The 22469-nt window shown below is 43.6% G+C and overlaps 1 protein-coding gene across 1 annotated transcript in view; it reads right to left on the minus strand.

Annotated features, from left to right (window-relative positions):
• Window positions 1–22469, minus strand: part of hmcn2 (hemicentin 2) — a 43155-nt gene that overhangs the window by 17232 nt on the left and 3454 nt on the right. Inside the window, exons 5-32 of the mRNA XM_053325931.1 lie at window positions 16928–17099; window positions 16704–16810; window positions 16499–16619; window positions 16142–16405; window positions 15900–16044; window positions 15338–15459; window positions 14819–15091; window positions 14261–14402; window positions 13856–13983; window positions 13005–13118; window positions 12759–12917; window positions 12460–12654; window positions 11376–11471; window positions 11108–11235; window positions 10866–11010; window positions 10397–10509; window positions 8735–8894; window positions 8424–8583; window positions 5723–5850; window positions 5342–5593; window positions 4657–4740; window positions 2600–2791; window positions 2380–2510; window positions 2085–2229; window positions 1696–1822; window positions 1434–1591; window positions 704–982; window positions 476–618 (exon numbers count right to left, since the gene is read on the minus strand). Of these exons, the coding sequence (XP_053181906.1) occupies window positions 476–618; window positions 704–982; window positions 1434–1591; window positions 1696–1822; window positions 2085–2229; window positions 2380–2510; window positions 2600–2791; window positions 4657–4740; window positions 5342–5593; window positions 5723–5850; window positions 8424–8583; window positions 8735–8894; window positions 10397–10509; window positions 10866–11010; window positions 11108–11235; window positions 11376–11471; window positions 12460–12654; window positions 12759–12917; window positions 13005–13118; window positions 13856–13983; window positions 14261–14402; window positions 14819–15091; window positions 15338–15459; window positions 15900–16044; window positions 16142–16405; window positions 16499–16619; window positions 16704–16810; window positions 16928–17099 (4383 nt within the window). The remainder of the gene's footprint in view (window positions 1–475; window positions 619–703; window positions 983–1433; window positions 1592–1695; window positions 1823–2084; window positions 2230–2379; window positions 2511–2599; window positions 2792–4656; window positions 4741–5341; window positions 5594–5722; window positions 5851–8423; window positions 8584–8734; window positions 8895–10396; window positions 10510–10865; window positions 11011–11107; window positions 11236–11375; window positions 11472–12459; window positions 12655–12758; window positions 12918–13004; window positions 13119–13855; window positions 13984–14260; window positions 14403–14818; window positions 15092–15337; window positions 15460–15899; window positions 16045–16141; window positions 16406–16498; window positions 16620–16703; window positions 16811–16927; window positions 17100–22469) is intronic.

The following is a 22469-nucleotide window of genomic DNA, read 5'->3' on the forward strand; positions in this document are numbered from 1 at the left end:
AAAAAAAGAAAAACACCACAAAGCTCATTTAAAAAAATTAAACATTAATCCAAATGTTATAAAACATGTAATCCCTAATCCTCCCTAATAGAGGCCCTGCATAACATGCATGCACAAACACACACACATACTGAATGATGGGTGTGGCAAAATATTTCAGCTGGACATGAAAATGTTGTCGGTCAAGCCAAAAACAAACAAAGCAGTATTATTAAATGTTTTTACGTCATTACATGTCTTCACTGTATGCTTCTTTTAGTCAGCTGCTATATTTAACTGGCTTACTCATGGCTCAAAATCTGGAAAGTGGAGGTGGGTTGTGCAAGCGGATGTAAGTCCTATTGAGGGTGTTGTAATTCATACTGGTTGCCAGTAGAGGCTGACAGAGGCTAGAACATGCACATGAAAGCCACTTGAGAGAAATCAAATGTTTGTGGTTTAAGAGATGCACAGCTTGTAAGGATGAAACACCAACCTGTCCATCTTTGAACCATTCAACCTTAGGCTCAGGGAAACCTTTAGCAAGGCATGAGAGAGTTAAACTGCCATTGATCCGTACTTTCTTTTCCTGACCACCGAACGTCAAGGATGTAGAGTCACCTTCTATCTGCGGTGGAACTGATTAAAAAAAAACACACACAGATACACCTTTAAAATTCTGGTATAAACCATTTAAACTTGTAAGTGTGCGAATGTGTCTTACCCAGAACACTGAGTGAATATTGCTTTACAGCTGTGCCTGCTGGATTAGTGGCCCGACAGGTGTAGAGACCAGTGCTGTCTCCCTGTGCTGAGCCCAATCGCAGAGCCTGCCCGCCACGGGTGTATGTCAGCTGGGGGCTGGACACGATGGGCTGGTTGTCCTTCAACCAGGTGATGCTGGGTGTGGGAGAGCCTTCAACATCACAAGGCAGGACTGTAGGGAAGCCCAACACCACTGACACCTCTGAGGTCTCATTGGGGCCCTTGATGGTGGGGGGAGCTGGAGAAAAAAATCAACAACACATTAATATGTAACAGTCAGTAAGATTTATATTGCAGGACCTTAAATACAGCAATGCAGTGTGTGATACTTTGGACAATCACTGCACATGCTCCAGCAGTCACCTGCACCACCAGGTATTATGATAGAAGCAAAGTAATACGTAAACTGTATAGGCCAGCTCTACACATGAATTAAATATTATGTTCAGTAAAGTTCTTTCCTAAAACAACTCTGCTACTACAGCAGTTTTGAAACAGAAATGAACTCAATAACCCACTAACTTCTAAGCAATTTATTTTTTCTTTGTTACTTTTCTTTGTCTTGATTTTCTGTATTGACACAAAATACAAATGCTTAACTCAGGCCAAAGTTGTTGTAACTGTATGGTTTTTCATTAGGACGTCTACACTTTATCATAGTCAAACAGAATCAGGAGAAAGGCAGACACCTTGCACTGTAAGTCTGAACTGCCGCATCTGAGTTCCTGCATTGTTACTAGCCAGACACTGGTACAGCCCCTGGTCCCTCAGCCGTACTGACTTCACTTTCAACACCTGGCCATCTTCCAGAAACTCCACATGTGGGTCTCCATCACGTGACAGAACCCTGGACACGGGAGAAAAAAAAACAAATTAGATCAATACAAAGGGGACTGCATCCTCTGTGTAGTGCTGAATGTCATAACAATAAACTGTTAGGGTGATGCTTACTCTCCATCGCGGCTCCATTCCACTCTGGGTGCTGGTCGCCCGCTTACTCTGCACTGAAACTCCACCTCCTGGCCCAGCACTACGGTTAACTCCTGCATCCGGGATGTTCCTGTGATCACTGGCGGAGCTGTGACAATACACACATGACAAGAACAGTATTCAGTGAACACATACATCATTAAAAGTGTTCATTTCAGATAGTTAAGCTATTAATGAGGTAATTGACATTGACAAAATGCAAGTTTGAAGGCTTTAGATTGCTGCTCCAGGAGTTTTTATGTTTAGGTTTTATGTCAGTAAATGCTTTCTTGAGTATGTTTTGTAACAATCAATGTATATACTCTGATATTATGTTAAACATAAGTGTGCTTACTGGTTAATAAGCTCACCTTGCACCACTATGTTATATTCTCTTCGTGCTTCTCCAGCTGAGTTTTGAGCTGTGCAGGCAAACTTCCCTGCATGTTCTTGCTGGACTCTGTAGATTCTGAGCAGCCTATTCCCATTCTGCAGATACACCCCAGGGCTGTCCACCTAGATATACAGAAATCAGTACAGTGATTGCATAGTGTTAACTTTTAATTAGAGTGATATCCACTTTGGTGACATCGTACAGCTACATACAGTATAGTCAAGATATGTTAAAAAGTTTTACATGTACTGTAAATGGGAAGACAAACTCACAGGATGACCATCTTTACTCCAGGTGATTATTGGGGAGGGGATCCCAAAGGCATCGCAGCCCAGAGTGAGAGGTTGCTTCAAGGTGACAGTGAGGTTCAGTGACTTGCCATCATCTTGGATCTCTGGGGGAACTGAAGCAGCACACAGAGAAAAGGAACATTTGTGCTTTCAGTGGTTCACAGCGACCTTTATCAACTGTTAATATTTCATTAAATCTCACCATTGACTTTTAGCCTGGTCTTTCTCTCCACAGACCCCGCCTCATTGGTCGCCACACACTTGAAGTCCCCACTGTGACTGGCAGACGCTTTGCTAATTAAAAGAGCGCCATCCCTCTCCACAGAAAACTCTGATTGTTCAGGGTGTATCTCCAGGCCATTTTTGAACCAGCGCACCTTGGGACGAGGTGAACCTGCAGGTGCAGAGACATGAAAAGGATTTGGAGTGAGTTAAAAGTTAGCTTTATTGATCACGTCTGACAGGAAGAAAAGTTACTTCCACCTCTCTGCTTCTCTACAGGATAACTTAATGGGCAAGTGTCCCAGACTAGAAAAAGCCAGCTCTCCATGTATCTGTTGGACAGCAGGGCAGCAGGGGAGACTTTGCCAAAATGGTTTGAGTTCTTTCTGCCTGCAAGCTTGAGAGTCACATAAAAAGTAAGATACGGTATTTGGGATTAATGTACGATGAAAGATTTAAAACACTAGCATCAAGATTTATTACCAAACACCGGTGAGAGTCTTGAGCAGTAAGAATAGGAGTGGTTCAACAAGCAGTTAAAAGGCACTGGTGCGTAAACTCAGGAGCCTGAAACAGATGTGTTCTGTGGATTACTAGGTGAAAAAAGTCGGAAATGGTCAAGAGACGAAAGGTGGAATGGAGAAAAGGTGGAGGGGCGTATCTTGTACCCAACACAGTTGACTCCCAGGTCAAGGACAGAACACCAATGAAAGAGCAACACAGTGGAGTGAACCAAATGCCACTGCTCTGGCTATTTACAGAGGTGTTACATATAGAAACACCGCAGACGAGGAAGGGACATCAAACGCAGCACCCTTTCCCAATCCAGAAAATAATAATAACCACAGCAGATGTAGCACAACCAAAGGTGATGTTATCGTCTGTTGCTTCTCTGAACACATGTTTATAGTTAAGAAGCTCTGAAGCAAATTCATTATCTCATTGCTGGGAGGAAATGCATACAGATGTTCTGTTTTATATGTTAACAGAACTCATTAGTAGACTTTGAATTTATTTGCTGGGTCTGACGAAGTCTGAGATTATCTCATCCATGTGTTTCTCAAATAATTACCTCTATCAAATGCAATGTGCTTGTTGGTGAATTAATAATATCTCTCTGGCAGAGAGAGTGCTTTATCTCCCTCAATCAGATAGATCTCTCGAGAACAATGAGGGGATCCTTGTTTCCTGCTGCCGGCAGCCTCTCTGGAGTGTCAAGAGCATCAAGCATTTCTGTGTGAGTCCTCTGAGGCTTGGTACAGTCTCCCTCCCTGCCTGTCAGCCAGTATGACTTGGATGGATTGAGGGCTAGCGTAGCTTCTTCTTCCTCTTCCTGTGCTTCACGGTGCACCTCAGACATCTCTGTCCTTTATCTGCCAGCAGCAGCCTGTAATTAGGATTCCTCTCCCAGCAGGCCCCGACGCAGAGGAAAGCAGATGTGGCTCACTGAGGCAGCAGGCAGACTGATGTTCCAGCTGTTGCTCCACATTAAACACAGTCCTCACCTTCTCTCACCAAGTTGGTTACCATGGCACGGCCCCACACAAACAATACCTGTTTGCATGGGCTGTCAGAGGGTAAGTATCCATCAGTGCATCTGCAGACGTTCCCGGACTCACTGTCTTTTTGAGAAAACAGCAAGTCCTCCAAATCCCTCTGGGATGCTTCCTTGTTCGCACAAAGATGTTAAAATATGTAGACAACAACTTGTCTCTGGGTGCCGGGATGAAAAGAAGCTGTATCTTTTATGGTGGCAAGAATTGGGTTTTTTTCCCAATGTGACAACTAAAAGTCTATGGTGACAGTGAAACATTCCTTTGATGGCACACAAATACACATATCTGTCCTACATTTAAAGTGGAGTATTCTTTTGCTATGTCATAAAGATAATCCTAAATAAAACACAACACTGCATCAATTTTAAGTTTTCATTCTGACTGTGAATTGTGTTTCATCTTAACACTAAACTTTTCACTTGCCCTGTTTGTTTCAGTCAGTCCGGGGCTGACTCATGTGCAAATCTTTTTTTTTTTTTACCTTCAGCTGGACAAGGGATGACGACCTTGCTGTTCGCTACTTTCTCCATGATGGCATCTCCAGGTTCTGCAAAGGATGGGGCCTCTGTGAAGATAGAAAAAAAAATTAAAAACGTGTGAATTGCTGGTTCAAAGTGTTGATACAGTGAACATGAGATGAAAGGTGTAATGAGGATGAGACAGACAGGTTATATTATCAATAGCAGAGTCGGGAGAAGCTTTTTGGTGCATCTTAAGATCTGCTGTAGGTGTAAGATTTCTGACTCCCTGCAGGTATTCTTTAAATCAGCTGATACCTACTACAGGCATCTTTTTGTTACGGGGAAATGATGCTGATTTATGCTCATGAAATGACTCTGATTTATGTGTCCCCACATTCCTAATTAACCAACCGTTGGAAGTCTGTTGGAAAAACAACCAGATCTTTTATACAAGTTGATAGAGGGTTACACGACTGCTTGTATCATAGAGCTACTGTACTGTGCCTCAAGTGAAGACGAGGAGAGTGTAAAACTGGGGCACTGTCAGCGTATATAAATGTTCAATGTTATTCAATTAGATTTTACAATGCAATCATGATTTAAAAGATAGTGTACATGTTGCAAAGTTTTTGTTAAATTCTGTTTATTCTTGAGGTGAAAAACAGAGCAGCGACGGAAGAGAAGAAGTGAGCTGCAGTTATTCACCGAGAACTTCCAGCTTGATCTCCAAGGTCTCCTGTCCTGCGCTGTTCCTGGCCACACAGCGGTAGGTACCCTGGTCAGCGAGACTGACCTGCTGGATCCTGAGGGGCACAGTGTTCTTGACCCCAACAGGAAGTCCATTGTGAAACCAGCTGACCTCAGGGCTTGGCTCTCCCTGGACCACACATGGCAGAGTCACTGTTTGGCCTATCAGGGCTTTCAGGAGGGAAGGTGCTGGCTGAATTCTGGGTTTAGCTGAGGACCAAAAGTAAATACATGTCTTAGCACATCGTTTACTGTTAGAAGTGGTGTATTCACATGTCAGCATTATGAAAAGGGAAGTTTTAAGGTTTCTGACTTTCTAATGAAGCCCCACAGAGTTACCTTGAATGTGTAAATTGTAGCTTAGGGACACGTTGCCTGCTGGGTTTTCTGCAGTACAGGTGTATAGTTTACTATCAATCAGGCGCACATCAGTGATCTTCAGTGAGCCTGAAGGCAAAACAGTGAACCTGGGAAGTGGTTAGGGGTCAAGGGCAAAGAGATGGAGAAAACACAACACTTTGAGTCACTGAAGATCTACAGCCTGTTTTTGGGAAAATACGTGTTCCTTTTTTGAAGTAATAATTTCCTCTAGTGCCCTGTTTTTACTTCAGAACATGCATATATGTAAGAGCACAAACATCACAGAATATTTACATTGGTTGTCCAGTGTTTATAATACAGGGCAGGGCACTTTATGACAATAATGTATATTATGATCTCAACCTTATGCATTGTCGTGTATCAGTGAGGACAAATTTCCAGATGCAATTTGGCTCTGGTACTATTTTTGGTGGAGGAGGATGAGCTGATAAACAGATTGAGACAGTGAATTCCCAGTGCAGCTTCTGCCAGAGGCTGACTGATTAAGTGGTACAGTAGTATGTAAAATCTTTAGTTAATATGTACAGTTGTGTTATTGTGGAGAAAAAACTATGGCCTAATGATACTGTACATTGTCCAAGGTGTTAATTAATTTTAAATTAGGATATTTTCTTCACTTATTTTCTTCACTAAATTATTCAGTAAGTTCTAAATGCAAAAATACATTTCAAAGCTGTTGATTGTGTCTTTGCATCTGCATTGTTTTGTTGCATTGAAGAAAAATGGTAAATTGTCAATGATAAATGGATCTGTGATGGATGAAAGCTATGAACAAGAAAGCACTCAATGGAGTCCAGACTTCTTCCATGGTCTACTAATCTCCCCATTACCATTGTCCAAGGTAATTACAGTATTAAAGGGTAGCTGAAGTTTGACCTGATGACATCACTGTGGGAAAGATCAGAGGTTTGGCAAAAATCAATGGATTTCTTCTTGTTGGGAACAGTAATGTGCACAGCAACTACTGTGTGTATTATTTAAACAGATCAAAATCAAAAGGTCAGCTTGATGATGGTGCTAGATGAAAGGTCATGCAGGTCACCGTGATCGATGTGTTTCATTCTCTTGTAAACAACAATCTGGACAGCAAAGTTTTTGCCAATCCAGCCATTAGTTTTTAGGATGTTTGTCACAGACAAACATCCTAAAGATGTCCAGATGGAGGCGATCACATACACTAACCCCCACTCCAAAGTATGCTTTGTATCAAAAACAACAGCAGTTAAATGTGGGTTTAAAATAGTTAAATGTAGGTCAGCAACTTTAAAGGGGTGTGTGGTAACCTGAATTGCACCAGCAGCTATCCAGCTGTATAAATGTATAATGTGCACAAATGTGAACACACCTCTGTGATTTATCTGAGTGTGTCTGCTTAGCAACTGAATTATAACAATAACATGTTCATGTAAGTGGAAATTAGCTGGAAGCACAAAAGGCTCTCTATTTCATCTGCACATATGGTGTAATACAGTTCCCCCACCTCCTCAAACAGCCTTAGGAGAGGCAGCAACATTTAACACTGAAACCAAGCGACTGTTTCTGCACTGGTCAATCTGTGCTCAGACTGCAGCACAGCAGCTCGGCAGCACTGTGCTGACAACTGACACAAGCTAAGGCACACAGGACATGAAACACCCCTCTCGCCCATCCATCAGTCACCACATTGGTGTCAAGTCATCTGTGTACACAGTCTGACACAAAGGCTAACTGGGACAAATTGGCCTCATCAGGATTGGGTCTAAGGTGCACAAATCCACTGAACCAGTGGAGGACAGCTCTGTGTCTTACCCTGCCCCTCATCTGTCTTTTTACTACAATAATCTAAAACCACGGTTATGGCAGACATCTGACCGCCCACTGATTCAAGTTGTTTCAACAATCGGCACCCTCTGGTCATTTCTTCTGACCCGCAGAGTGTAGCTGGAGAGAATGAGTCTCCCTTTACACCGCTTGCCTGTTTCCGCAGATCCCGCATATGCGAAGCATGGGCTGATGTGGGGGTTGTTCACAGAGATGTGTTATTCTCATCAGTAAAGAGTCAGCATGTTGTTTTACTGCTGAAGCACCCCAGGGAATCCCAACATCAGGCAGACAGGGCTTGTATCTCTTCCTCTGTCAGTTAGTTTTCCTCCCCTCTTCCTGGCATCCCCCACGCCAACCCCACCTTTTCCTTCTCCCTGGCCCCCACACAAGTCATACTGTATCTGAGTCAGTCACCACAGCTTTCAACTCCCTCTGTCATTTCTTCTATCTACCCAAAACCAATTCGGTCTGGTGTCTGGCCCAAAGAGTCTGTCTGTTATCTATCCAGTCTGTGTCCCGAGACAGCCTGCCTGTCTGCACCCAGAGTGACCACACATGAAAGCGGACCATGTGGTACCAGATGTTCTTCCTCAGTTTAGCTGACAAGTAAAGCCCGCACACAGCTCTCTAGCAGATTGTTGCTGTTGCTGCCTCTGTCGAGTTGCCCTTCAAAAAGGATTCACTAAATTAACTCCAAACATTAGCAGCAGCTTTGAATGGCTGCCAGTTCCTTGTTAAAGCTGAGTCACACGTTAGCTAAATCAGAGGTAAGGTAGGGTGAGAACATTTGCCTTTTGTTACACGTTTAACTGATTTTACTACATCATTGCCCAAGTGAGGTAATACTTCCTCTTACCCAGCTGTGACGGGGGGGATGGGATACCCATTTCTGCTCCATGTGATGAGTGGAGAGGGACTCCCCTGGGCCTCACAAGGTAGAACAACCTCTGTACCCACCTCTGCAGCCATTTTCACTGTGTTGTCATGACCACTCACTCCCATTATCTTGGGCAGGGCTGGAGAAAATGGAAAATAGTTGTAAGAATATCATGTAGGCTCTTGTTGCATGTTTAATAATTCTAAACACATTTTGACTCAGAACATCATCCATAGACATAAAACACTGCTCTGTTTAGGTGACTGTGGTCAAACATTTATTAGCCTTACAGTTAACACTGAGTTTGATTTCTCTACTGGCGTAGCCCACAGAGCTGGTGGCGGTGCAGATGTAAATGCCTGTATCCTCTGTGGTAGGGTGGGGGATGTGGAGGTATCCTTCAGGGTCAGACTGGAGAGAGGTGCGGTCCTTGGGCAGAGGCTGCCTCCCCTGGAGGAACAGCAAGCATTAGACGAGAATATACCGCAGATAAAAGCTGTCCGCATATGAGCGTAGAGAGTCGAAGCTTAGTTTAAGGTTTACAGCTCAACCTTTGATGTCTGAAATAATTACAGAGCTCCCCTTTAGCTTGCTCTCCATCCCCAATTCGCATGCACAAGAATGCGGCCTTCTACATGGGTACTTGCTTTGAACATAAAATTGCTTTTACAGATTCACTTTTATCTGACAAGAAAGGAAATTTACTTGACTCTGGAGCACTACTCAGAGCATGTTCAGGAAAAGGCAAAGAAAAAAATTTGGCTCACATCAACAATATGTAGGAAACAAGAGCATGTTGACCCAAATTAGCAATGCTGACTATGTAATGTGTTTGTTCTGCTGTATTTATTTTTTTCATGGGCAAAGTGAAATAACTGGGCGTACTCCTCTATAAATGACTATTAAGGATGACAACTGCTGATAGAAAAAGCGTCTGATTGTGCCTGACAGGATCATATTTTGTCATCCTCTGAGTACCTCTGGATTATTTATAGCATTTCTGCTGTTATTTTAACACAATTTCTGAACCAGCAGTCAGTGAAAACTAAGCAGATGTGTAGTATGGCACAAGATTCCTGAGTGGGTAAATGATGTTGTCTTTGGCCTCGTACAACAAGCTTTAATGTTTTCTTCTTAAGATATGATTACTGAAGTTTGTATTAGGAAGTGCTGTGAGAAAAGATTTAAATAGCTTCCTAGGGTACAATAAAATACTGAGTGATTTCTCACAGTCAAGCAACAATATAGTACAGTTGCCACGGTTACATCCTTCCTGGTTAGGTTAATCAAATGTTGATTGCAAACTGTTATCGCTCGTGGTGTTTTTAGAGTGTTCTCATACTATTCTTATAAATCAGAGAAAAATGAGGCCAAACTAGACTGAGGATTAGAAACGTTTTATTAGATCATTTAATGTTTAATTTCAAAGTTAATGTATCCATAAAATAATTGCATTTAATTAAATCAATAAGGAATACATCTTAAATATTTAGTAATTGATTGGAGCCTTCAAATTCACATTATGTTGAACCTTTTTGAAACCTTTTTTTTTATGAATATTTCTTAAGGATATGACTTAATACATTATAAGATAGATAAGGATATGTACTTTCTCACAGGCAAGCACCATTGTGCTTGTGCTGATTGCATTCATAGCCTGCCAACAAATGTCTTGTCTCAAAGTTGCACTGTGAACACCTTGAGAAAAATTTTGATCCATCACCATCACAGCACTGTGTACTGATCTGTGCTTTTGTTTCAATAATAAAAGTTGCATGGTGGCTGTAAGTTCAATAATTATTTAAAAGGTCTTAATGATGATTTACTTTCAGATGAAGGGATGCCAAGTGTGATCTTTTGTAGACAATGTTGTGGGAATCAGAACAAATCCATTAGTCATACATGGATTTGTGAGATGCAGCCAAAATCATCATAGTGTGTGACATCTTTACCTTGGACCAGACAATAGTTGGCTTGGGAACTCCGCTGGCCTCGCATGATAGTGTGATGGCTACGCCCTCGTTGGCTATGTAGTGGTAAGGACCAGCGTTGATCTCAGGGGGCACTGTGAAGGAAGTAGGTCACAAAACACAGCTGTCTGACTGGCTGTGAAGAAGCGGGTCCACAGCATTATCACTGGCCTTAGCCAGCCAGCAGTATCAGCGCTTCAGACATTTCTTCATTACAAACCGATGATGAACCGTAATCTGGCCTGTCTGTCATTATGCTCCCATGAAGAAAATGACCCCAATCATCAAAGCATGCAGTAAATTGAACCCTCTCACTATGATGACAGCAGGTGGTCAAGTCATTGACGTATTGTTGTTTTCCACACTTAGTCAGCACATTGTTGGTCTGACTGTCTAAACTTGCCAGCGTCTCTAACATGGAGAGAAACAGTGTTGGAGAATGGGGACTTACCATGGACCTCCAGGCTGACTGTGATGTTTGTGGAGCCTGCTACATTCACCGCAGTGCAGACATATGCCCCAGCATCCTCTGAGGTGGTTCTGTCAATGTACAAACTACCATCACTCCTCAGGAACATTCGCCCATTTAACTGAACCTGTGCAGGGGGGTGAAAAAGGAGTGCTGTCAACAGAACTGTGGAAATTATCTATAAAATGATTCATATTCAAGAGTTAGTTACCAGCCAAGCTTACAGGTTTTCCATTATGGGACCAGTATCTTTCTGGTAAAGGTATTCCATCCAACAGCATGCAAGGAATACTAAGGGACTGGCCGATACCAGTGGTGATGATCGGGGTACCTTGGGCCAAAAGAGGGGGCTCTGCAGAAACATATACAGAAGTAAAGATAGAAATACTAACAGCAGGAACGCATGAAATAATTTAAAGGCCACAATCAGATTTGGAGTTCCTGCCATTCTTTGTAAAGTGCAGAGAAATATAAGAGCCTAAACAAGCATACCCAGTCCAGTGACACTAACTCTGGCTTCGGTTTTGATGGTTCCAAACTGGTTCTTGGCCTCACAGATGTACAGTCCTTCATCATCCAGCCAGACACCTGATGTCAAACACACAGTAAAACATCAATGAGGATACTTTACAGACATACAGCACATTCTATACAGCTGAGATAAGCAGCATCTCTACACATTGAGAAAGAAACCAGTTTGTCTAAAAGAATAAGTCCATGCTAATAGCAGTTAAGTCCTCCACTCAATAACAAGTGGTATTATTGGTTTGACTGCGCTGTAATTAGGAGTTAAAAATAGAAAATAAAGGGATTAATAGGTTTGCCTCAGCTGCCAGCCTGCTGACACACATCCCCTGCTCAGTAAATTCTCTAGATATCACATGTTGGAAGATCAACATATGATTCAGTTCTTGTGTTTAGATAGTCAGGACGATGTTTAAATAGGTGATGACAAGACATTAAGCATTAAAGCAAAAAGTAAGGAGCCCGGGGGTGGGGGGGGGTTGGTGGGGGGGGGGTAATTTGTGCATGACACACTATGGACACGTTTTGTAAAACAATGGCAGGTTAAAAAATAAAATAAAGCCATCTGCAACAGATTGAGCTAATTAGGTCAGACAGCAGCCATAAATGGAAACAGTGACAAAAGCAGTCCATGCAAATATGTCTGTTCCTCTCCAATATAATAGTAGGCACACTATAAACATTTAGTCTCAGGAGCACAAAGGATCTCCTTCAGTGGCCAAGATTAGTCATATTGCAGGCGGGAAGGCCTCCAGAGTTCACAACTTAAATTCCCTTCAGCCTAATGAAAACACAGTGAAGGAGAAATGAATGGACAATGGATACTGAGTGTCTTAGTGAGAGCTATCTAACTAAGTGATGGTAATGATATCATGTAGCAGCTCTCTTAATAAAATATTTAGAATTTGATATGAAAGGCTGCACCTGTTCTATGTATAATCACTGAGAAAATTTCAGTCATGCCAGTCAGTGAAAGGCAACCATGAAGTTGTATTAGCCAACAGTGCAGACCAAAGCTCAGTGTTGTGATAGTGCTCTATGAATAACTCACTCTGGATTAGAAGGAGTCCGTTCTCCAGCAGGATTGTTCGACTGTGGCTTTCTGTCCTTGTAAGAATCTGCCTGCCATCCTGTTTGCGCCAGGTCACTGTTGGCTGCGGATAACCTCGGGCAACGCAGGGGAGGGTGATGTTCTCCCCTACATTAGCTGTTACGTCAACCGGTGCCTCAGAGAACACTGGGCCAGCTGTGGAGGGGAGAGTGATAAAAAGCCAAATTTTCCTTTGTTTAAAAGGAAGAAAAAAAGAAATATACTCTTTTTGTAACATTTTAGTATGCAGACGCTCTCACCTCCAACCTCCACGCTGACAGTGCCAGAGGAGGTTCCGGCAGGGCTGCTGGCCACACAGCTGTACTGACCAGCATCCACCTCCTGCACCCCTCGAATGTGCAAAGTCCCGCGGCGTTCATCCTGCTCAACAAAAGGAGCAGAGCCCACCTCAAGCTCACCTGCAAACACAAAGCAAACAAAGCTGCTAGTCTTTACCATGGACATCCTCACAGTTATATTCATGTACATACTGTGTTTGACCTTACCTTTGAACCAATGGACAAGGGGGGAGGGAATGCCTTTGGCTTGGCACTCCAGAGTAGCATCACCCCCAACAGCTACAAGCACAATCTGCTGTACCACTGTTATTGTAGGCACCTCTGAAGGAAAAAATGGGAAGTTTAAGATGGAGTTCAATTTAGTATTTTTAGTATTAGTTAATAGTATTTTTTATCTTTTTGTATTTAATTCTACTATATATGGAAATAATAGTAAAGTACTATTGACCAGCATAGGCTGTAATACAGTCTATAAAAAACATGCTTACATTTCACACACATTCTGTTTTAAGAGAGCAGGGATGGATATGATTGGAGCAGGCAGACATCTGAGCTTAAAGAAAGAGATGATCTACAGAATCTTACATTGCTCTCACTGCCTTGACAGATCAATGTTGTTAAAAATGACATTCAGAGACAAAAGTGTGTTTAATACCAGTACGCCCCAGGAAGAGGCTGCCACAGTTCATCAGTGTTGAGGTTTCTGTCAACCACTAACTGACAGCCGTGACTGAAACTTAAGGCCTACAACTGTCAGCGCTCACAGAACAATGAAAGAAACATCATATTGTGTGAGACAGGTCAGCGTGTGGTCACACTCGCTTGTGCTCTGCTCAAAGCTAGTGTACAACTCGCACTGGATATTATTCACAGATTTGTTCAAACTGAAAGACATTGAAGCAACGCAGACAAACAAAAAGTGTTGCCTTATTTGAAGTCTTAGAATTATTGCTAAGATAAATTATTACATTTCCTTTTTTTCAATGTGAATGAGACTTAGTAAGAAGAACAATTAAGGCATATGTCATCATGAAATCTACAGCAATATGTTGATTTACCTGCATAAATGAGTGAAACAGACTGAGAACCAGTCCCAGCCTCATTGGTTGCCAAACATGTGTAGTTCCCGGCATCTTCTGGGAGAGCCCCTCTAATGCTCAGAACTCCATGTTGGTGTAGACTCAACCTGTAACTCACAATCAATAGAATTCATGTTTGTTGTCCCTTTTTATTGCATGTGTAAACCTTTCTGCTATGCTTGGGTGTCATGAGCCAGATTTTTTTTTGAATATGACATAAAAAGTAATTGTAGTCTGAAAAAAAAAAGATTTTACATCAATAGATGTAAATCTCCAAAATGATGCAAACAAGATGTGGCAATTGCGCATGTAGTTAAAGTGGAATGTAATGACTCTCCAAGTCCTCTGTGCCGGAGGTGTTGAGTGGGCTGAGAGTTCCCTTACCTCGGCCGATTAGTGAGGAACATGTTTCCATGGCTCCAGAAGAGTTTGGGAGGGGGGGAGCCGGACGCTGAGCAGACGAGGCGGATCTCATCCCCTCGGGAGAAAGCCTGGCGCTGGGGGTGAACTACCACAGACGGAGCCTCTACAGTTGGAGTCAAGCACAGGCAAGCGGCTGATGATGACTCAGTGTTTTGTCACTGCTGCATGATGTCATTTATGACTTCCCTTTCACAAGTTTAACAACAGTAAACATCAATGACGTGGGCTACATTGTAGTTGACATTACAACTGGCGGACCATCGTGAGGAGTTTCACATATATTATTTTTGAAATTAATCACAAACACCATGCCATGCTCACAATAAAAACCACAATTTTCTACCAACATGAAAAATGATGCCTATGAAAAACATTTTTTGACGAGGAAGTGGCTCAATCTGACTGCGGGGAAGTTAAGCCACTGATGAAAACCAGATGACGGGGGTCTGAGAGGAGCCATGAGGCCTTGGTGTGTTAAGTGTTTAAGCAGATGACCTGCAGGGTTTCATCCTACTGTACCTGGGACCAGTAGCCACACGGTGATTCTGATGTCTCCATTGGCGTTAGTGGCCACACAGTGGTACTCTCCAGCATCCTGAGTCCGTACCCCACTGATCTGCAGGGAAGAGTCGGGCAGCAGCTTCACCCTCCCTGCGCGGGCCCGGATGGTATGACCCGCTCGATGCCAAGTAAGGTTGTGGCGCATGGAACCCTCCACCTGACAGGCCAGGACAGCCGTACCTCCCACTGAGGAAGTCACATTCACTGCTGGCTTCAGAACTGGAGGAGGTTCTGTTTTAGTGGAGACGCAACAAAAAAACTGGTGTTATCAGCAGTGAACAAACATTGCAGAAATAGTTTACTTCTAATAAAAAATGTTTATGCTATCATACTTTGTAGCAAGTTGATGTTTTAGCCTGAATCAGAGATAAATAATATCTGGAACTAATTTCAAAGATTTGCCATGACTGTGATACATGTAGGCACAATGACTGAGGAAGCATGAGTGCTCGTGTGTTTTATGTGTGTGTGACAAACCTCTGATAGTCAGTTGGGTTAAGGCACGTCCCTGTCCCGCGCTGCTCTGTGCTATGCATTCATACAGGCCTTCATCCTCGGCTGAAGTATGGGCAATCTCCCATGATGCTTTGGCAGAATTCCTGATACAGAGACATGCTTGGTTAGTGTGCTGAGCATGACAATAGTAACATGATCATATTTTACATCAAATTCAATTCGTCTCTCTGGCACACACACACAGGGAATAGTTTTCACCACAAGTCAGCTTCACTTCATGAATGTAATTCAAAGCAGAGAGTCAACACCAAGAAAGAATAGACGCTTTGTTAATTTTTCAACATGACACAATCGAATATGTAATGTTCTTAAAATTGACTGTATACCTGTTTCCTGATAGACAATAAAATGCAAGCATCAACCAGCACTAATGCTTTACAGACGTGTACACTGCTAAGAGTGCACAACATGCAGTGAGTGACCTAATTAGTATTTTTTACAACAGGTAATGTGCGCATGAAACTGCAGCATCTAAGGGAGAGAGAGCCAAATGTTACAGAGTGCACACAGAGGAAAGACTCACTGAAATAACTTTTCCTCTCCCAGCGTAATCCCACTTCTGGTAAATCTTAGCCTGTAGGGAATGTCACTCTCCACTGAGCAGCCAATTGCAGTGGGCTGCATGTAGAAGCCCTTCACCACATCAGGCATGCTCACAGCTGGGGGATCTACACAAGGGAGGAAACAGGTTACAGGTCACGAGAGAGATTGATGAGGTGTGAGAGACATGGCAGAGTGACTTCAGAGAGGAAGAGGTTGTCTTGCCTGGAACGATGTTGGTGTACGAGACACTGGACAGCCTCTGGAAGCGGTAGCCCTCCTCGTCTTTGCCAGTAACCTTGATGAAGAAGCTCTGAGAGGGAGTGCGGAACTCTGGGAGACTCCAGAGCCCTTGTTGGCCAAGATCAGAGGGCAGAGGTACTGGAATTGTGCGCAAAGAGCGCCCTGAGCCAGACATCAGCTCCACATGACTCAGCTGACCTGGAGGCTTCAGGCCTGCGCATTTCAGCAAAACATGGGTTGGAAGTCCTGAAAGACAAAGAAAACGTCATCATAAGTCCTCAGCTGTTTATGGTCTCAGTCAAATGACATTGGAGACACTGACAGAGACATGAACAACACCTTTTATTGGCCTCTCCCTGGTGTGGTTGAACTCCAAAACAGGTACACTTGAAAAGCCAGCCCGGAAGTCTAGATTGCTGACTCCTGTGACCCTCAGAGTATGGCGTCCACTGCAGCTCACCTTCAGGAAAGAAGCAAAAGTATGAGCCCTCTGCCATAGAATAATGAGAAATGGATGTTTATGAATTATTCAACAGAGTAATACCTTCAGTTTCCATGCTCCGGGTCTGGGAAATTTCAGGTTGACAACACGAGCAGAGTTGGGAATGTTCAACAGCTCTTTAAGACCCTGCTCCACACCAACTACACGACCTAAAACAAGTAAAATGAAGAATTAACTTTCTAATGTAAAATACATCTTGTCCCATGTGTGGGGGGGACTGACAGTATTGTATGAAAGAAAGAAAACATAATTAATTTGTTGTCTACCGAAGGGATCGCTGAGCTCAATTTGTGGTGCCGGTCCACTGAGTGACACAGTGACCTCTCGAAGGCTGGGGTCAAAGGGCACTTCCCATTGGTTTTCCTGTGCACTGTCATGGTTGGACGACAGCAGGTGGACGTTCAGGGCCTGAACTGTCTCTTCTACCCACTTTAAAACCTAGCAGGAGCAGAAAAAACACCATGAATGAACTGTAAAGGAGCAATATTTTACGCTGGGGGAGACACGTTCGCCGGTGGATGAGTCTGGGAATCATCAAACATAAACTCTCACAGATACCCTCTCAACTTAGAAAGACAGGACGAGGACAGGAAGGACATGACTATGACTATCACCCCTGCCCCCCGCCTTTCCTTGCCCAAGCAGCGGGCTGCTCTTTATCTTCGGACTATTCTTTCATCGCAAAAGTATTCCTCTGAGGGATTTTGCCTAAACAAAGGAAAAGTGAAACAGCTCAACTGCCAAACTGATAACATGCAGTTTTTCTGCACTCTCAAGCATGTATTCCCAGAAGAGTGTCTCTTACAGTGGAAGTCTGTCAGACAGCAGTATTGCTCCTGCAACACAGCTTTCATGAATCATAAGCTTATTCTTCAGAATAGAAAGCAATGGCAGATGTGGGGGATGTGCCTTTGTTTTAGAAATACACTTAAATTGTGCATTACACAGTATCAATCTGACACATCTGCAGGATCAGTAATGGACAGAGATGCTGTTACTCACTTTTCTGTTGAACTGTTTAATCTTAAGAAGCCAGAGGAGGAGGCTCACGTCTTAAATGAGTCATTCCACCACTCAGTGCACAGATAACCCAAAGTCTGAAATAATAGTGGACAGTTTGATTATATTTAATAGGAAAAGCAGTCATCACTTAGACTATAATATCCCTTGGTGGCTCTCCAGAGAACTTTCTGATGATATATAATTTCAGTTTAGACAGGTGCTTCACCCTTTGGGTATAATCATTATCATGTTATTGACTAAGAATACGATTTTCTTTTAGTTTTCTCTAAAATGAAAACAGAAGCAGCAAACCCACTGACATTTCACAGAGTCTCATTTCAGTGGCCACAATGGACCAAATGTCTTCCATCTTCCAAATATTTAACAAGCAACTGCTGTCTACTATTTGTTTTGACCTTGTATGGAGAAGCATTATGGCTGAGCTGTGCCTATAATGACACAAACTGAAAAACAGCAGTTGTTTGGATGTAAATCCAGTTCTATGAGTATATGCGTAGCCCTCTAACAGGCCATTAGGGATAAGATATACTCCCAACTGGGCCTGAACCAACGCTAGTCCTAACCCAGCCATAACAATATAATAGCAGTAGTCCAATGGTTGAGTACCACCTGCCTGAGGGCCACACACCAGACTGCAGGAACCCAGCAACAAGCTGGATACTTACCAAGGCACCTCAGTCTGCTCCAGACAAGGTCCCCCGACAGTGCACCAAGCACAGTATGAGACACCAAACCCGAAGTCATATCCCTGAGACATGACTGCACAAAGGTTGAAGGCAGTCAAACAAATGTCCTGCACTGAGACAACCCTGAATAATGCCATTAAGGATACAAGAAGACATAAAGCATGCTGGAGGGCAAAATCAGGTGTCCAGCCCCAGTGTGGGGAGTGTTGGTTGCTCTCAGAGAGATCCTGAGAGGGCACTGGGTGTCAATGAGCATTCTCTCTATTCGCAAACAGCTTGTCCACCGGTCACCCACATTGTATGACTCCTTGAATGAACCCCCTCTGGACATCCTATTCACCCCCACATAATTGTGGGTCCTGGAAAATAGCAGGAATTCAGGGAGCAAATGTGGCGATCCACCTAAGTCGAGATGGACACCACCATCTTGTGCAAGGGCAATGATCGGATGCACCCTTGTCTGTTGAGATAGGTCACACCTGTAGTGTTGGTCTGACCTCCAACAGGTTGATGTGACAGTCAATGATGGTCAAGATGTAAAATATGCATGAGGCCAGAGAGTATCTGAATGGGAGATGGCAGTATTGGTAGATCCGTTTTCCCACCGCAAAGCATAGGTTCTTCCTGTGGTGCGACAGAATAAGGATATCAAAGTACACATCGGTCAGGTCTATGGGGGTCATCCAGTCATCTAGCTGGATGCTTTTCAAAAGCTATCTGACCATCAGCGTGCAAAACAGTCTGTGCACAATCTGTTCAGTCTCATGACACTTGTTTTCTTTGGCACCAACAAATACAGGGAGAAGAAGCCCATCTGAAGCACAGATATGGTTACAGTGTGGCTATTTCTTCCTCCAAGCCTGCCCTTTCGGTGGGGATGGAGAGAGAGGTCTGAAGTAAGCCGTCTGAACAGAGGGGGCAGCAGAATTGCAGTGCACAGTAGTGAGTGGAAGGGCGATGAGTTCAGCCATGACACTGTCCTAAAATTGAAAGAATCACAGGGCAATATGGTGCTCTATCAATGCTGGGAACTGAGGCGATAGTGGCCAGTGCTGCTGCATGGTGAAAACCTCTAAAACATCAAACAGCTGACCTGTCTATAAACATTTCTCTCTGTGGTGCACTGTGGCCAGTGTGCGGCAGTGCCGCTCCTTGGTCCAGCGGCAGTCCTGGGAAAAGAGACCTGATAAGGAAGAAAGAAAGGTGCAAAACAGGCAATGCCCTTTATTGTAAAATGATTGTCAACAACCCCACCACAGTCAGGTTAGTGATAGGAGGCAGGAAAACCTCCTATCAGGCCAGGGCTCTCGTTGGCACTGAACCTGTCAACTAATCTGGTACTAGGAATGGAGAAGCAAGCCCAGTTGCTGTGGTGCTTTCTGGGCCATCTCCAGCCAGTCAATCATGTTTTGGATGTCTGCGCAGAGCAAGAGTCAGCCTAAGCCTGGCACCACCAACCCAGGCAGCAGAAACAGGATTCATCCACTGGCAGCATAGGTTGAGGCACATTAGATGCAGGACTTGCTAGTGAACATAATTTCTTCAGCGACACCGGATGGTGAAACATTTGCAAGTGATCCATTCTCAAGGTGGCTGAGTTGAAAAGGAAGATGAGCATTGAATGCACTGTGGTGTTATAGGGGTAGGGTTCTGCATGGTTGCCACTCCCAATTGTGTGGCGAGTGCAAAGATCTTTCTCAGCCGCCAAGGCGGATCCTCGTAGGGTATACCAATAGTGAAGCTCATTGGAGGGAAGAGCATGTGCCGCATAGAACTATTCTTCAATGGGTGCTTAGAGACAGAGCCAGCAGCAACACATTTTAAGACATTTACAAAAATGAGAAAAAACTGAAACAAGGCAAGCCTTTGATAATTTAATTATCAGGCCTCCACTTTTTGTCTATCAGGTCCACTGGGTGCTGACAGCAGCTGGTTCCTCTCGCCGTTTTACAACTGGAAACAGCTGTAATGTCTGCCACATGTGCAGCCATCACCAGCCGAGCAGGAAACTGCTAAGAGTTGACCTACATCTGCCCCAGCATAGTGGCTATTGCTTATGCAAGAGAGAAGAGAGGAGTGGGCATTAGTCTGGCCTCAGACCTCAGATAAAAGGAAGTGGATTGAGAGATGGGACGACTGCTGTCGAGGCAACGGTGGGTCTCAGGGAGCATGCTGAGCTCTGCAGCCACTCCCTGTTTCAACCACGGGGAATGCAGAGGATCTAAAGTCCTGTGAAACATCATCCGGTGTGTCTCAGTAGAACGGGCTTACAGGGCTGTTACAAGAAGGACCCCCCTCTGCTATTCATAGAAGCATGACAGATGGGCCAAAGAAGGGTTAGCTAAGGCCTGGGGTGATACTGTATTCCTCTCACTTATCCAGGTACATTACCTGCTCCCCTTTATAAGGATCTGAGCAGCAAAAGAAATATGTGCCTGTGCTGTGGTTTAAGCAAAACAGCATGACTCCATACCCCCCAGTGGGCAGGGGTCAGCTTAGTCCTTGCCCAGGTTTAAACACCACAACTGCTGACATTTGCAGGAAGATGTCCTGTTACAAATCAAGGTTATTAGAGCGAATCAGTCCCAGATGGACCCCTTACTCCTTCTTAGTGGGAGTTCAAACACACCTGCTGAGTCCACCTGTATTTGAGGGAAGCAGCTTTACCGTAGACAGACCCATGGTTTATCTCACTCAGGAAGACAACTAAAGATAAATGTTACCTTGGTTTTATTTTAAGTGCCTAACAACTGTTACCAGCCCACTACTGAATCTAATGATAAAATCTGAGAAAACCATCAGGACAATTTTAAAAATGACTCTTAAAAGGACCTTGAGTAGAGTGTATGCACGGAACGCTGAGTGAAAACACACAACAACTGGCCAAATCCAGTGCAGAAAAACTACATCTTAATTAAATGATTCTATTAAACCCGGAAAGCTGACATCACAGCAGAAATTATCTGGAAGCTAAAGCATCACAGCCCCCATGTTTGATCAGTGCTCCAGGCTACTGATGACTAAGAATGGCATCATCGCCATGAAGAGCACAGATCACGATCCAAGTTCGGCAGTACATTAGTGGGGTTCTCTTGTACACACTCTTGTTAGCAGATCCTCTCACTGATTGTAACCAGTCAAATTTTAAAGAGTGTAAAGAATGTGATACATAGAGCTGACAATGAGCTGTTGTGTTAAGACTTGGAGCCAACTCCACTGGGCAGCTGTGTTGGAAGGAGGGCCATGACAGATCATATCCTGGGATTAGAGAGTAAAATAAGCAGTCTGTTTTCCCTCCACCCCTCCCCCCTCAAACCACAAAAAGACTGTATATTTGATTTGGCTGCACTTTATTAAACTGCTATTAAGAGGGAATATTTTGGTTAGATTTGTAGTACTTCTGAGGTTTTTAAGGATTAAAGGATTTGCATTAATTTGGTAAAAGCATGCCACCCAAGAGCTATAATCACACAGGTCTTAAAAAGGACTGACATATATTCAATGTGGATCCAAGACAAATTAGTCCTGAGTATGCATATGTTTACATGTAACAGTACACTAAGGACATGTCAAGATACTACAAAGTAGTTTAGCAAAAGCCATCTGGGGTTGAGGTGTGAGGGCTGGAGTAAATTTAGTCTCCTATTCCCTTACTAGTGAAACACAAAAACGACATTCAAACACTCCTTAAACAGCTGGCAAGATTATTGAGTGATAATGAACCAAGCTGCCCCACACACAGGCATTGTAAGTTTAGCTACATGCACGCATGACTTGACAAGAAACAGACCAACACACACACACACAAACACATTAGAGTTCAGAGGTTCAGTGGGCCACCAGTGCACAGAGCTGTTGGCTCCAGCTCCATGCTGCCCAGCCATCTCCTGTGTTGACATGCAGGATACCAGTGTCTCTTCCAGAGGAAACTCTGGCTTCTTTTACGTCTGCCTGGGAAGTGAGTCCCGCTGTCTTTGGCTTCTCAGACAGGGTTTCTGTTACATGCTGCTTCCGATATAAAAGAGTCACTCGTCCGTATCATATGACCAGGAAGTTTAATATCAGCTTTGGAATCGTTTGACTACTCTGGATGCAATTG

Source organism: Scomber japonicus, chromosome 9 (genome assembly GCF_027409825.1).
Source record: "Scomber japonicus isolate fScoJap1 chromosome 9, fScoJap1.pri, whole genome shotgun sequence".
Lineage (NCBI taxonomy): Eukaryota > Metazoa > Chordata > Actinopteri > Scombriformes > Scombridae > Scomber > Scomber japonicus.